The 14,346-nt window shown below is 40.1% G+C and overlaps 1 protein-coding gene across 1 annotated transcript; it reads right to left on the minus strand.

Moving 5' to 3' along the window:
- Window positions 1-9,911: 9,911 nt before the first annotated feature.
- Window positions 9,912-12,353, minus strand: fbp1b (fructose-1,6-bisphosphatase 1b). The gene is made up of 8 exons (XM_063480582.1): window positions 12,183-12,353; window positions 11,641-11,803; window positions 11,445-11,537; window positions 10,936-11,076; window positions 10,661-10,798; window positions 10,409-10,528; window positions 10,112-10,301; window positions 9,912-10,020 (listed from the first exon to the last, which is right to left on the minus strand). Exons 1-7 carry the CDS (start codon window positions 12,350-12,352, stop codon window positions 10,113-10,115), a joined length of 1,014 nt encoding a protein of 337 aa, XP_063336652.1. The 5' UTR covers window position 12,353; the 3' UTR covers window positions 9,912-10,020; window position 10,112.
- Between the last annotated feature and the right edge of the window lie 1,993 nt (window positions 12,354-14,346).

Consider the following 14,346-nt stretch of genomic DNA (forward strand, 5'->3'; position numbering starts at 1 on the left):
GGTTAGAATTCTCAGAAATACAAAGCTGCTACAAATGGTTTTTTGAGCGTAAATTAAAGAAAAAAGCCTGGTCACACTTGTGTTTCACTTCTTTAAAAGGAGTTCATAATGCACAGCAGAACCCAACTCCCATCCGTGTTGGATTACAGCCAGTTAGGAACAACAGCCAGATTCAGTGGAGCCAGCCGCTCTGTATGATGGACGAGGCAAATGCTCTCCCCCAAACTGTACCTCCTAAATTACTCCAATAGATCACTTACATTCTCTGCTTTTATACCAAAACTTCTCACGTTGCTCCGATGGAAATACGAGGCCTACTTTTCATTCTGTTCATTTTATTTCAAACGAGTATCCCCAGATCGTGGACATGCAGTAGTTCAGGGGGATTTGTATGTAATAGTGTTTCCAGAACTGGAATGTGGTTCCCCAGAGTAGATTTGTAAATACACATGCAGAGACAGACATGTTCCTCAGTTTGTCTCCACTGCTGTCAGAAGTCATTACACACACGCTGAACTGCCAGAACAATTAACTGGACTTTGTATTCAAGTGCTTCCAAGTCCTGAGAGAGGCAGCAAAAGAAGTGGGGGGCAGAAAAGGAGTCAGTATTAAGAAGCTGCCAAATGTTTTGCTGCCGACATTTTTTCATTTTTGCTCTGCCTCTGGAAAGTTCTCAGATGTCTGTCTCAAATACGCTGGATTCAGAGGTTCTTACACAAAAGGCAGGAATTAAAGAGTTTTGTGAAAACAAGAAAACAGCTTTGTCTTGATGGTGGATAGTTTTGACATGCATATGCAGTATAAGTGTCATCTCAAATTAGGGTGAAAACACAGCAAGTCATTTGGTTTTCCTGGTCTGCATCTGAAAGATTACACGAGAGGGATCACATCTCAGGGATTGCAGTAATTTTAGCTTTGCTAACAGAATGGCAGCAAAGTCGGCACACAATGAAAGAAACAAACAAAAAAACAATGACTGTGGCATAGAATCAGAGATGTTATAAGAACTTTGGATCCAGTGCCATGAAAACGATGGTTCCCAGAGGATTAAAGGAACCACACACGTAAGGATACTCTGCTTTATCATTTTTTAAGTTTAAATACGACCACAATGTACAAAATAAAAAATCCTGCTCTAATGAAGAAGACCTGAAAATAGTAAGTAGAACCATAATTTCACTAGGAATATGCTCAGAGAGGCAATAAATCAAGTTAAAAGCAGAGAAATTGGATCATAATTTTTGAACATTTCAACTTCTTTTCACAAGGAGAGTTGCCCCTGCTGGCCATAAGAGAGAATGGAGGTTTAATGGAGGTTTGATTTGACCTCACATTTCAGACCAGGAAGTGCGACCATGAACGTTAAATAAATGAATTTCAGTCATTTTTAGAAACTTTTTGTTAATTATAATCAAAGACCTCTTAGTTAGTTAGTTAGTTGTTGATATTTAAGGGAGTTTTTCCTTTCCAGTGCTTGCTCATGGAGGTTTGTCTGATTGCTGGGGTTTTCTCTTCATTATTTTAAGGTCTTTACTGTACAATATAAAGTGCCTTGTGACAACTGTTGATATGATTTTGCACTATGTACATATATTTGAATTGAAATGAATTTAATTTTTGCTTATCAAAGCTCTCAGTCACATAGGCCTAGAAACTAGTCAGCAACCGCTTGTCAGTCTCCGGTTACTAGAAAAAAATGTCTACTCCCCAACCCTTTTTGCAAGCAGTTGCTGGAGGTTACTGGCTGTCACCATGTGAAATCATTCACATAAAAGGTGTTGTACCAAAAGGCTCCTTGTCATTGCTATGATTTCTAGCTGACTGCCAAAGTCAACCTTCAAAATTCTCTACCCCTGGGTGAATGGGACTTTAGCAATAGATTTCACAGCAAATGCAAGCGACCGCTTTCCAACCAGTTGGGGAATACACAGGCCTGAGGGCCCAAGATGATTCTGTTGGTAAACTTGTACTAGATTTCATCCTAACATAATGAATTAGCATTAGAGAAACCCACTGCAATGCCTACTCTATGTACTCACAGACCTGTCTGCATGGTTGTAGATAGTTTTATATATGTAGGCATGTTGATCAATATGCTTGCAGAATATTGTTTCTCTTTTCATATTGTCCAGACTCCAGCACACCCCCTGTTCTTATCACACCAGAAATTTTTTAGGATCATGCCACATTTCTGTGATTTATTGCACCCCTGTGTGGGAAGCGGTGCACCACAGCAGGAAAAAAGATTTGACTGACTTTGAACTCAAAGACAAGAACAAAACTACAAGTTCAAACACAGGTCATCCTGGTGTGTGATGGGAGGAATAACAGATTTGTTTTGCTGTTCTGGTTTCCCATCAGCAAGACTTTAAAAATTCCTTTGGCTTGCTTTATGGAACACACTAACACCACAGGGAGTAAGCCAACATTAGAAAAGACTTGTGTTCTGTTTATTTCTTTTTTATTTCTTTTTTTTTGTTCCTCTTGACAATTTTGGAAGAAATCAAATGGGGCCTCTTAAACTGATTGGAACAGAGAGTTAAGCTTCAGACAGGGCAGTAGACACTCGTTTTGCCATCACAAAGTGGCATCAATGGCGGAAATGCACTCAAGAATCGGTCAAGTGGCGGTGGCTTTCGCCTCCCTCCGATGGTGCATCTGGAAGAAGACACCCTCACCACCCTCATCACCAAAATCCGCCTGTACCGCACACTGGTATTGCCCATTCTTCTCTATGGATCTGAGACCTGGGTCATTGTCAAGCATGACCTCAAAAAGCTCGAGGTCTTCCAAATGCGCTGTTTGCATCAGATTCTCTGAGTGTCCCTCTGTGACCGTCTCAGCAACACCACGATACGTAGTCAATGTCACCAGCAGCCTTCAATGGAGGAGCTGATCCAGAAGCGACGACTGTAATGGTTTGGCCACATCTGCCACATGAACAACCATTGCCTGCCATATCGCCTTCTGCTGCAGCAGCACCCCTCCCACTGGAGAATCAAGCGTGACGCGCCCAAGAAGACTTGGATAAAGCAAATTGAAGACGATCTTAAACAATGATGTCTAACCCTAGAGCAAGCAAAGGTCAAGGCAAGACCTGGAAATACACAGTGATTTTAGAGGTGCTGACCATACTATAGAGTGGCTTAACCTTCCAATCATATTACATAATTATGCATTATTTAGGTGTGTATGATGGATTTTTGACTTTTCAGTTGTACTCTGATGGTACATGTAATAATACAATAAGCCGTTTTCCTATTTGGAATAAAAAAAAAATACACAGTCAGAAATTCTGAGCCATAATTTTAATCCTCATTAACATATTTTTTAAGCAGAACTGATGTTAGTAGTCAAAAAATAGTTCAGCAAATAAACTTCAGTCTTCTGCAGTCTTCTAATTGAGATATAAAGTAATAGTTTAACTGGTAAAACTCCAGAAATGCTCCATTTATAAGGACATAAAGTTATGACTGTGGTAGCTCATCATTTTCTCATCATTAATCCTTGACCGAGTTCCAGAAATGATGAGTTATTCCTCTCACAAATTAAAAAGAGGTCATGAATTCTGCAGGGCTGTGAGAAGGATGCAGAACTGCCAGTTTTTATTCTGTACATGTAAGCCTTTCCGTCTGGCATCTTGCCAGTGAGAGGCACGTTTAAACTCAGTCTTTCAGGCATAGCTGCTGTTTCAGGAGACCGAAGACAAGATGTGGCCTATCCTAACATTTGCCTGAGTAATCACAATGATGTTGAGAATTAAAGACACTGTATGAGTGGCATGGGCCATTGTTCCCAGAAGATTCTGGCAGAGTATTTTTGGAAAGCTGGGGCTAGACATAGTAAATATATACTGGCTGGTTTCTGAGATCCTGCTGAGTGTCAGCAGTTTCTGTTGTACAACTCAATTTGACAAAGTTTTATATGGTGTAGACCAAGACATGCACAATAAGTGTTAGGACAGTGAGACATTCCTCGTACAAAAACATCTACAAATGTACAATTACTTTTGTTACAATACATACTAACCCTACAAGGAGAAGAAATACAGACTCCAGTTAATGAAGACGTTGTGGTCAGAGCTCAGATGAGGCTATCTTCAGTGACAGTAACCACATGCATGCCTTTAATCCAAACACACCACCCTTTTTAAGGCGCAGCACTGGTGGTGGTCTGGCTCAATTGTCCTCATCCATGACACCACAGAATAAATCAAGAGCATTTGAGGAGACTCTTTTTTCTGCTTCTGTATACAAATGCTGCAAAAGACCTTGGTACTCGATTTGAACCACCTCAAATAAAAATAAGAGACACCAACCTTTCTGCAGAATCCGGCAATCATTTCAAGGATACGCAAGCAGGATAATGTTTTGACCTGATGTACTGATCCATGTCAACTATTTTCCTGCCATTAAGTAGTCATTATGTATATACTCTATATCTCTTATGTGTTTTTGGTCATGCTGTGCTCATGAGCATTAATATTTCCTAGTGAAATAGTGGCCAAAGCATTTTCTGGCAGCTTACACAAGAGAAAAGCAATAGTTACAAAAAAAGCTTTGGATGGATTACCGGAGTGGGTATTTCATTGTACTACAGTCACTCGGATGTCAGACTGAAGCTTTTGGCTTTTAGATGTGGGAACATGAAATGGGGTCTCATGTGTAGTGACCATGGAAACTCCAAGAAAAAAAAGTATTTGATGAATGAAGTACTGGGTACAAATATGGATTCTTACTGGATGGGGGATTAAGTATTTGCAGTGACAGCTCCAGTCAGGGTGGTCTGGGAACACAGAGTTTGTTTAATTTAAACATGGGCTCTCTGGGTCTGTGTGCTGTCACTGTGCAGAGAAAAGCTTTGCCAGTCAGATGGCAGGTCTAATATCTAGCATCATGGAAGAAGTTTTAAAACGTTTTTATGTTTTCTTTCTTTGTGTTGCACAACCTGATGGAAATAATATTTCAAAAACTATTACAAAAGGTCAGTAGTGTGCTGTTTTAGCATGCTAAGATCTAAAGATAAACCCTACTTTATCGATTTCTACTAACAACGCACATTGAATGGACTGATAACATCCGACGCAAGTGCTTTATCTTCATTTTTTCTCATCTGTGGACCACATTTGATTAAAACCAGTCAGTCCTGTGCATTTCTGACTGAATAGAGTAGCTATCATTGCTTCACTCTGGTCATGCTACTCTGCAGGGACATAAACTGGAGAAGCTGCTGTTTTTGTGATTGTCGGCACAAGCAAAACTGATGTGGGATAGAGGGGGAAGGATGTTGATTTTATTGAGTAAGCTGTCAGCACCGCAGACGCACCACAGACACACAACTATAGCACTCTTCATCAGAGTGTAAGATAAACAGAGCCTGTCTGGACATAGGCTGGATGTCAGTCAGGTAGTGAAGTGACTCCAAAAGCAGACAGCAGCTAGTGGCCCACTGTGGTTAAGGAGGGAAAAAGGCAAAAACAAAATGTAACGGGAAAAAAAATTGAAATCAGAAATGTCAGTGACACCTGATTTATTTGAAATTTTCTTGCATGTTGGCTAACATTGCTGTTTCAACCTTCTGTTAATGTGGTATTTTTTTTGTCTGATAACTCTTTTTTGGGAAACAAATTTCTTTAAAAACACAGTAATTCACACATTTTAAATACTTGTTCCAAACATACTCCAATCATTCAAACTAAATAAGACTGTTATTTTGTCTTATACATGAGCGAACACAAACAGTACGCACGCACACACACACACACACACACACACACACAAACAAACAGTAGCAAGGGGAAAATGATCAGGCTGAGTTTTGCTTTTCCTGCAGAATCTAAATATTGACTCTGTAACCTATAATCATACACAGTCTGAACAAAATTGAAATAAACAAGAGTGCCTGAAATGTGTAAGTGTTAGGCGGTCTCATGGGCACCGAGGCCCTTGAATGCTGACACTGACAAACACACATTAAAAAGGAAGTGGTTTAGATTTCAGAGAAAAGCAGACGGTATGGATTCCACCCAGCATACTAGGGCTACATAAATTATTCTGCATTCTGTATACAAAAGAGCTCCTTCAAAAGCACCGGGCCTTCAGCTTCTGATCAAACATCTGCTTTAAGTTGATAACAGTTAGCTTTTATGAGTCACATACAATTTTCTCACATCTTATTTATTTTTTAATTCAAGTAATAATAATTCCATTATGCTCTCAGGGGATCTTTAGACTTTACAGTAAATTTCCAAGTGACATCAGCAGCCATCGATGCACGCAACCGTGTTATTATTGTGTTGCGACAGTGTTCAGTTCATTCAGATGTATTCCAGACATACTTATTTTTATTTTCCGTGATGGAAGCTACTGTAGGCTATAATTCAGCCTGTATATGCTGACTTTGTAGTCGCTGTTGTTCTACACACAGCAGTGACTGCTTTTCTAAATAAACTTGATTGATTGAATGAGGCGTTTTCTGCTGGATCTTTTTGTTTTTCTCTGTGAGTCTTTATGGCTCATTAGTGCTGTGGCAAAGCTCAAACATTTCTGGCACTGCTGAAGCCTGTCAGCATGTTGCTGCTGCCAAAGATCATCAGGAGCTAGCAAAGAACCACAAAGGCGAAAGAAATGAAACGTGCTCAGGAATATGGATGAATAATAAAAGGGTCTGTACAGACTGCTGTTGCTCTCAAGTGTGCCTCTTCTAGCTGGAGCTAGAAGCTAGTTAGCTTAGCTTAGCATAAAGAGGGGAAACCTGTTCAAATGTGTCAAATTCTTCCCCGTTCATTGCTAAAGCTCACTTTTTAAAACAGAAGTTTTCATTTGAGGTCAGTGCCAGTGGCCAGTTACTTTAGCTCAGCGTAAAAAGGGGAAACCGGGACAAACAGCTAGCCTGGGTCTCAACATCGGTTGCTTCAAGGTACTTTATGTTGTCAGGTAGACCCTACAATAATGGACTAACTGAACACCATTTAACCTGGGGGTTAGGGATCCTCGGGATATTTTGTGCCATTCTGTTTTTTTATTTTCAAGTTATTTTGGTTGTGCTGAATGAATATATCTGATATTTCCCAGAGGATATTGTTATTTTTTGTTATTTTTGTGGCATATTTTATCCTAAGGCCAAAAATATTTCAAAATACAATTTTTGATCCCACATTTATTTTGACATCAACTAATGCATTTCTTTATGTTAAGATTTTATTTTGAACTACTGGCCTTCAATTTAAATTTTTTTTTATTTTTCCACCAGGTGGCACTATTTTTTCCATTCAAAGCTTGAAGCAAAATTTCAAATTTTATTCTGTTTTCTGCAAGGGTGCCTTGCTACTGAAATGATAAGAGTTTGCCATAGTGGTGTATGAGTGTATGCACGTGTGTGTGTGTGTGTGTGTGTGTGTGTGTGTGTGTGTACGGGTTTCTACTATCCTGGTGGGGACCACAACCTGACATTTACTATACTGGTGGGGACTTTCTGCACCGTGGGGACCCAAGTCCAGGTCCCCACGGGGTAGAAAGCAATTTTCACACTCAAAATGTGGTTTTAGTGTCAGGGTTACAATTAGGTTATGGTTAGGTTTAGGGTAAGGGTCAGGGTTAGGCATTCATTTTTGATGGTTAGGGTTAGGGTAAGCGGCTAGGGAAAGCATTATGTCAATGGGATGTCCCCACGAGGATAGCAAACCCGCACATGTGTGTGTGTGCGCGTGTGTGTGTGCGTGTGTGTGTGTGTGTGCGGGTGTGTGTGTGCGGGTGTGTGACGTCCACCTTTGAGTCTTTAGTTTATAACACAGTCTGTGTTATAAATTAATTCAATAATTTAAAAAACAACCTTTCAGAGCTTCAAAGATATCTCAGCAGCAAGAACCAAAACAAAATTGGACTTTTTTTTGGTGATGAGCAGTAGTGCACTCATGCACTCATTTTGGAGATGGCAAGACTACAGCACACAGCAGGCTCTGGAAATGATCGTGCACTATGAGTATGAAGATGAAGAAAGAGACCAGCTGGAATCCAACTCTGACTCATCTGAAGATGGGAGTGGAGAGGAGATGGTTGAAGCAGTGACAGGATAGACTTCTCCATCTCTATATTTTGGTCATCAGCATATTTTGGTCTCCCACAAAGACTGCAGCGCTGTGCTACGTCCCAGCAGACAGAGGTTTGATTCTGGGACCTACACACCATACCACCAGCTATGCACTGCTGCCGATGAATGAAATCCTGGCCAAGGCAAACCTGCATGGGAAACACTTAGAGGTTCATGTGGACACAGAGGAACTGCAGGCTTATGTAGGGATGCTCATTTTGGACTGTGTTTACAGGTCAAAAAACGAATCAATTCAAATCTGCAGGGTGCTGCTGCAAGTCCCTTTCATCAGCCAATGTAAGGGCAGTGTGACTTATGCACGGATGAAAAAGAGAAGATCTGGGACGCTTACTTGCAAAAACCACGGTGTGTCCATTTGCAGCCTCTGTTCCACCTCAGGTGGAGTCCACAAACTATAATTAATATTTGATATTTATATTTCAGGCTGAAGTAGTTTTAAAATGACTGTGTCATTTAAAGTGAAAAAAATATTACTGTGTGATATTTTTACAGCATTTTTGGGAAGCTGCTATTTTTTGTCCTTCGGGTAAAAAGAGTCAGGATTTTTAAGGATCATCTGAGGGTTAAACACCACAGCCTCCATGAGTATTGTTGCTAAACATATCCACTCCTTTATGAACAAAGTGCACCCATCTTCTAATGACTTGATTTCCAGCAAGAATATACATGTCAGAAAGCTCAAATCATCTGCTTTCTTGAACACGACAGTGAGTACTGAAGTGGTCTTCAGAGTCTAATATGCTCTGTTGGATCTCAATCCAATAAGTGTATGCCACAAAGAATGAAGGCAGTTCTGAAGCTAAAAGGGAATCCAACCTGCTGCCAGCAAGGTGTAAATAATGAAGTCAGTGTATTACTGTACGCTGTTACCAAATAGTTATGGGTTAAGTAATCAGTGACATCAAAAAGATCCCAAATTAGTCCAGAAAACCTCATTAAAAACTTTCTTCCCAAGTAATCCTTTTTTAAACTGAAAGTTCTTCTGATAACCTTTATCCTAAGATGGAACATTTCTATCGTCACAGGAGTGGTCTCTTCCAGGATGGTTTATCTTAAATTTCTCGTCTGTATTTTTGCTTTGGTTTGTTTAAACATTTGATCAACTCCTCTCCTCACTGATTTATAGGTATTTAGACAGCTGGGAAGTAATTGGATAATTTTCCTTGTCCTGGAAAGTCCGGACTTCAGTTTTAAAGTTCCATTAGTTAGAGTTAAGATGTAATGAAATGGGTTGATTGCTTAGCATTTTTAACAGCGGTATCAAAGGAAACCATTGTTTTTATGTATAAATGACACAAGCTGCTCAAATTCAGGAAAAGTCAGAGCTCATAAAGAAGCAGTTTGCTTGCATTCCTCGCATGGTTACTCAAACCTGGGTGGAGAGCATGAAAAAGAGCAGGCTCTGCCCATGCTACCATCACTGAGCACATTTTTAAGCAAAAATCTTGATGTACTGGACTTCTTTGTCATGTAAATATGTGTAAGTGTCCACTCCAGAATATTGGGCTTGTTCAGTAAACTGATAACGTTATCATACTTGAGGCTGTGTGTGGGATTCAGCAGTTCTTTCTCTTTCAGATCTGAAATGTGCCCTTTGTCCCTATAGGAAAAAATATTGTTTTTACATGAAGACATACCTAACAACCCATACGCACATACTGGACTTTGGAAACTCAGTAAGAAGAATGTGGCTTTCATTTTGTTTTTATTTAAAAAATACAGGGTAATGCTCCACAAATAACACCCTTTAACAGGACAGAATCAGCACAGTACGAGTTCATAGATCCACTGAAGCCCCTGGTTTCTTCATCAGTGCAACAGAGCGACCGAGAAAAATGCAGTGAATGTGCTGACTGAGCCTCTTGATTGTGTTGTCATTGCTGATTTAGGCTGCTCACCACCACATTTGACCTGATAAATTTGGGGAAGTAGAAAAAAATGCAGTTATTGTTCTACATATTATATCCTGTCATGAGTACACAAAGCAAAATCACACAAGTACCTCATTTGTTGTGCTTTTTGTAGATGGCAATGTATTCCTGCACATCATCAGGGGATCCCAGGACCACGGGTACTCTCTGGTGGATACTCGTGGGCTTGATGTCTAAAACGTTCATGGCTCCAGTAGTGGCCATGCCTCCTGCCTGCTCCATGATGAAGGCCATGGGGTTGCATTCATAAAGCAGCCTCAGCTGAAAAGCAAAACAAAACAGTAGTGACATGATAAGAATATGAGGTATCAGAAAATCTTTCTCTTTTATTTTTTAAATGACCATTTCTAGAAGCTCCACCTCCTCACCTTGCCCTTGGGGCTCTTGACATTAGCGGGATATAAAAAGATTCCTCCGTACACCAAAGTACGATGAACATCTGCCACCATTGATCCAATATATCGACTGCCATATGGGGCAGAGCCATCCTGAAAACAAATAAATGTAGAATTTATGCTTAGATTAACTTCATATTACTCCTCAATGCAGCATTAGAGATTGACCTTTATGGTGGTCAATTCCACATTAGGATTCTCATTTATTTATTTTATTGGCTTTACCTCTGGGAATTTCTTCTTTTGTAGGTACTCTGTCACATCTGGATAAAAGTGCTGTGCATATCCTTCATTCAGACTGTAGATTTTTCCCTTTTTCTTTATCTTCACATTTTGGTCCACCAAGATGAACTCGCCAATTGCCTGGAAAACAGAGAAAAAAAATGCAGAGAAAAATCCACATTAATGATATTATTAGTCCCCCCCCCCAAAAAAAAAAAAAGATCACTACTGTCTTATATACAGTCAGGTGACAGTTTTGACGACATCTATTAACTTACAGGGTCGAGCATGAAGCAGTTGACTCCCTGACCAGTGGACAACACCATCATGGTGGCACTGCCATACAGGGCATAACCAGCTGCTACAATGTTTCTTCCTGGCTGCAGAGCATCCTGCTCAGATGGCTCCCCATCTGTGGTCTATGTGGAAAGATATCACAAACTTTAAAGTTATTATTGGAACCACAGGCTATCACATATTGTTAGGACAGGTAAGGACAAGGACACCTTGGCAGCGGTATAAACATATGCCCTCTTGTTATTTAGTTCTCAGTTAACCCTGGGACAGCAATATGTGTTGATCTGGTACTGAATTGGCTGTTATGTTTATGGTATGTCAGCATACTGAGTACATTTAATTCTCTTGCGACCAGTTATTTCTCTGCAAAGATAAATGTCATTCGAATTGTTGTTAGTTCACTCAGGGCTGATCAGGACACCGCTCTACAGTGTTGAACAACAACAGGCCGATGTGCTTGGAATCTGCATGCACTACCAGCATCACTGACCTTTTTGTAGATGGCGAATATTGTTCCTATGGAGACAAGACAGTCGATGTTGGAGGAGCCATCGAGCGGATCAAAGCAAACGATGTATTTTCCCTGTCAGGTGAGAAGAGGATTTTTTTTTAATTCTCAAAGCAAAAGAACACATATTAGACCTAGTCAGACATAAATATACATCTATAGGTGTGAGTCCACATACGCTGTTGTCCGGTTCCACAATGATGGCCTTCTCATCTTCTTCAGAGACCAGCACACAGGAGGTGAAGGAAGACTTGATCATGTTGATGACTAGGTCATTGGACAGAACATCCAGCTTCTTTACTTGGTCCCCTGTCACGTTGGTGCTCCCAGCAATGCCATATCTTCAAAGCACAAATACAAACTATTCACTCTGAAGCTATTTAAGAACTCAATAAAATAAATATGATAACAATATTCTATTATAACCTATTATCTGCTTGTCCTCTGCCCCAGGTGGATTTGTGCACACTGTGTGCAAGGTTTACCTTTGGCCTGGGGCTAAGTTAAAACTGCTTACTGGATTGCATGCTGCAGTGCATGTAGCTACACTAAAGCCAAATACCAAAAGATAATTAAACTGTACAGTATATTCAGTAAGAAAAATAAATAACCACTGGTTGCAGGGCTAAACAGTGAAAACTTCCTGAATATTCAGAAGTATCTGGGGGGGGGGGTTGCTACCTTTCAGAGTCTGAATAAAAAAAAGAATGTAGTACTCACAGGTTAGCAATCCCAGCCTTTCTGACAGCAGTGGAAATGGCTTTGACAGCTGTGCAGATGGAGTTGAGCAGGTTTGTCAGTTCGCCTGTTCCTTGGGCCTTTCTGCCTTCCTCCAGAACAAACCTGGTAAGGGTCTGCACATTGGTATCAAAAGCTCCTTTGTCAGACATCTTGCTGTCAGGCGTGGGACTGAGACCTAATACCCTGAGTGAAACAGGTAAGTGTTTCACCGAAGTTTAAAAAGGGTGGACTGTAGATAGGGGAAGGGACAGGGGTGTGCAACTCTTCTAACCAATCGCAAGTGTCCTTTCTGATGCTGTGAGGCTGGTTTGATCACTTCTGTGACTGTGGGTTTGAAGAGCAAAGTTCAAAGATAGTGAACATTTTAGTTTTAAAGTAACTAGATTAAATCAATCTTGACTCAGTGATTTAATCCCTGATAAGTTTTTTTTTTATCAGTATGCACAACTCAGTATTTTAAAGTGGATTTCAGTCTCAGTGCAACTTGATTTTGTTTAACTGCATTCATTTCACTGAAGTACGTAACTGCACTCAGATCTTTTAACAGAAACAGCTAAGCTTTTCAGCACCAAGCTCATTTCATTTACATATGCTCTTTTAAACCGATCATGTATTGTCTGTAGTTTTGCCCCTGTCAGTTTGTGAGATTTAATAGACTTCTGTTACTCAGAAACCTTCAGATCATTATAGAAAATCTGGTGAACACCTTACACCGGATCAACGAACTCAGCACTTTCAAGCATGTAAACATGTTTTCCCTGCGTGATCCTGAAGAGGTGCAAAGTTCAAATGATAGGATTCATTGTCCCAGGCAATCTTACCTGACTTTATGTTCTGTGTTTATTTTCCATGGGTTAATACAACTATGTACGAGAAATAAACAGTCACATTTATTCACATGAACTGGTGGAGTGTGTTGTCTACGTGTCAGTGTGTCTCTGCATGCAGATAATTAGGTTATGGTAGTCTCTGTCTGTGAAATCATCAAACTTTTTAAATGGGGCTGCTTGAGTTAAGCTTACACAAAACGAGTTAGAGAGCTGTTTCACAACCCAAAGTTAAACTTTGAGCTTAAAAGATAGCAGGTATGATAAAAACCTCCACTGTAATGTAATGTGTGGTGGATAGTAACATGCTGCACGTTAGCATGCTTTCAAGTCAATAAATGATTTTAAAAAAAGCAAACAAAAACAAAAAAAAAGAGGTTTCAGAGAGACTTTTTAAGGCTAGCGTGTGAGAAAACTATGCAGCAGGCGCTAGACACCTTGTCCGCAAGCATCAGTCAGTTAATCCATTTGGGGAATATTTTTCGCGTGGGAATGACTCAAAAACGCCGAAGGAACAACTTTGGGCTCAAAGTGTATTAGAGTGCAGGATGTATTGCTGCACTATGTCCACATGATGTCGCAGTTCAGCTTGAAAATGTGGAATGTCTGGTAAAAGATATATTCCATAAGAGCTCTCTGGTGCTCCGAATCGATTAAACTTTCAGCACTATTAAAACAGCTCTAAAAACAGCACCACCCTGCAGGATGTAAGAGTGACTTATTTTTAGCAGGTGCCATTATCCTAAGCCTACAGTTAAATATATGCAAACTACATAAAGATGACGGTTTAACTTTATCTCCCGGTTATGTCACTGGAAAAAAAAATAACTCAGGTAATTAGTTCGGTAATTACTACCCCTGAAACCAGATTCTGAGGCCGAAATGATGTGGTGTTTATGCTGTGTAATCGAGTCAACAGAGGAAAGCGCCTCATCAATATTTTAATGACTGATTCCCGTGAGCATCTGCTGTGCGCGTTGACAGCTCTGCGCGCATGCGCGGTATGCATCTCACGGATGCAGAGGAAAAGTTCGTCTAATATCGAAAAATAAATGAGAAAGGAGAAAAGGGGAACACGCGGTCTTGTTAAAAAAAAAAAACACCTGCCAACTGATAAGGTAAGCTGTTAATAATATTCATAATATTTAACTTCTGCATCACACGAGCATGTTGTATATGTCCACCTCTTCTCCTAATGCACAGGTGATTTACTTCTTCTCATGTTAAACAAACAGAGGCTAACTTTTTATAACACGACGGAATAAAACATTCAATTTGAAGTAAGGGAGGAGGAAGGGTTGCAGCTATCTGTCAAT

The sequence above is a fragment of the Pelmatolapia mariae genome, linkage group LG7, assembly GCF_036321145.2.
Source record: "Pelmatolapia mariae isolate MD_Pm_ZW linkage group LG7, Pm_UMD_F_2, whole genome shotgun sequence".
NCBI classification, from domain to species: Eukaryota; Metazoa; Chordata; class Actinopteri; order Cichliformes; family Cichlidae; genus Pelmatolapia; species Pelmatolapia mariae.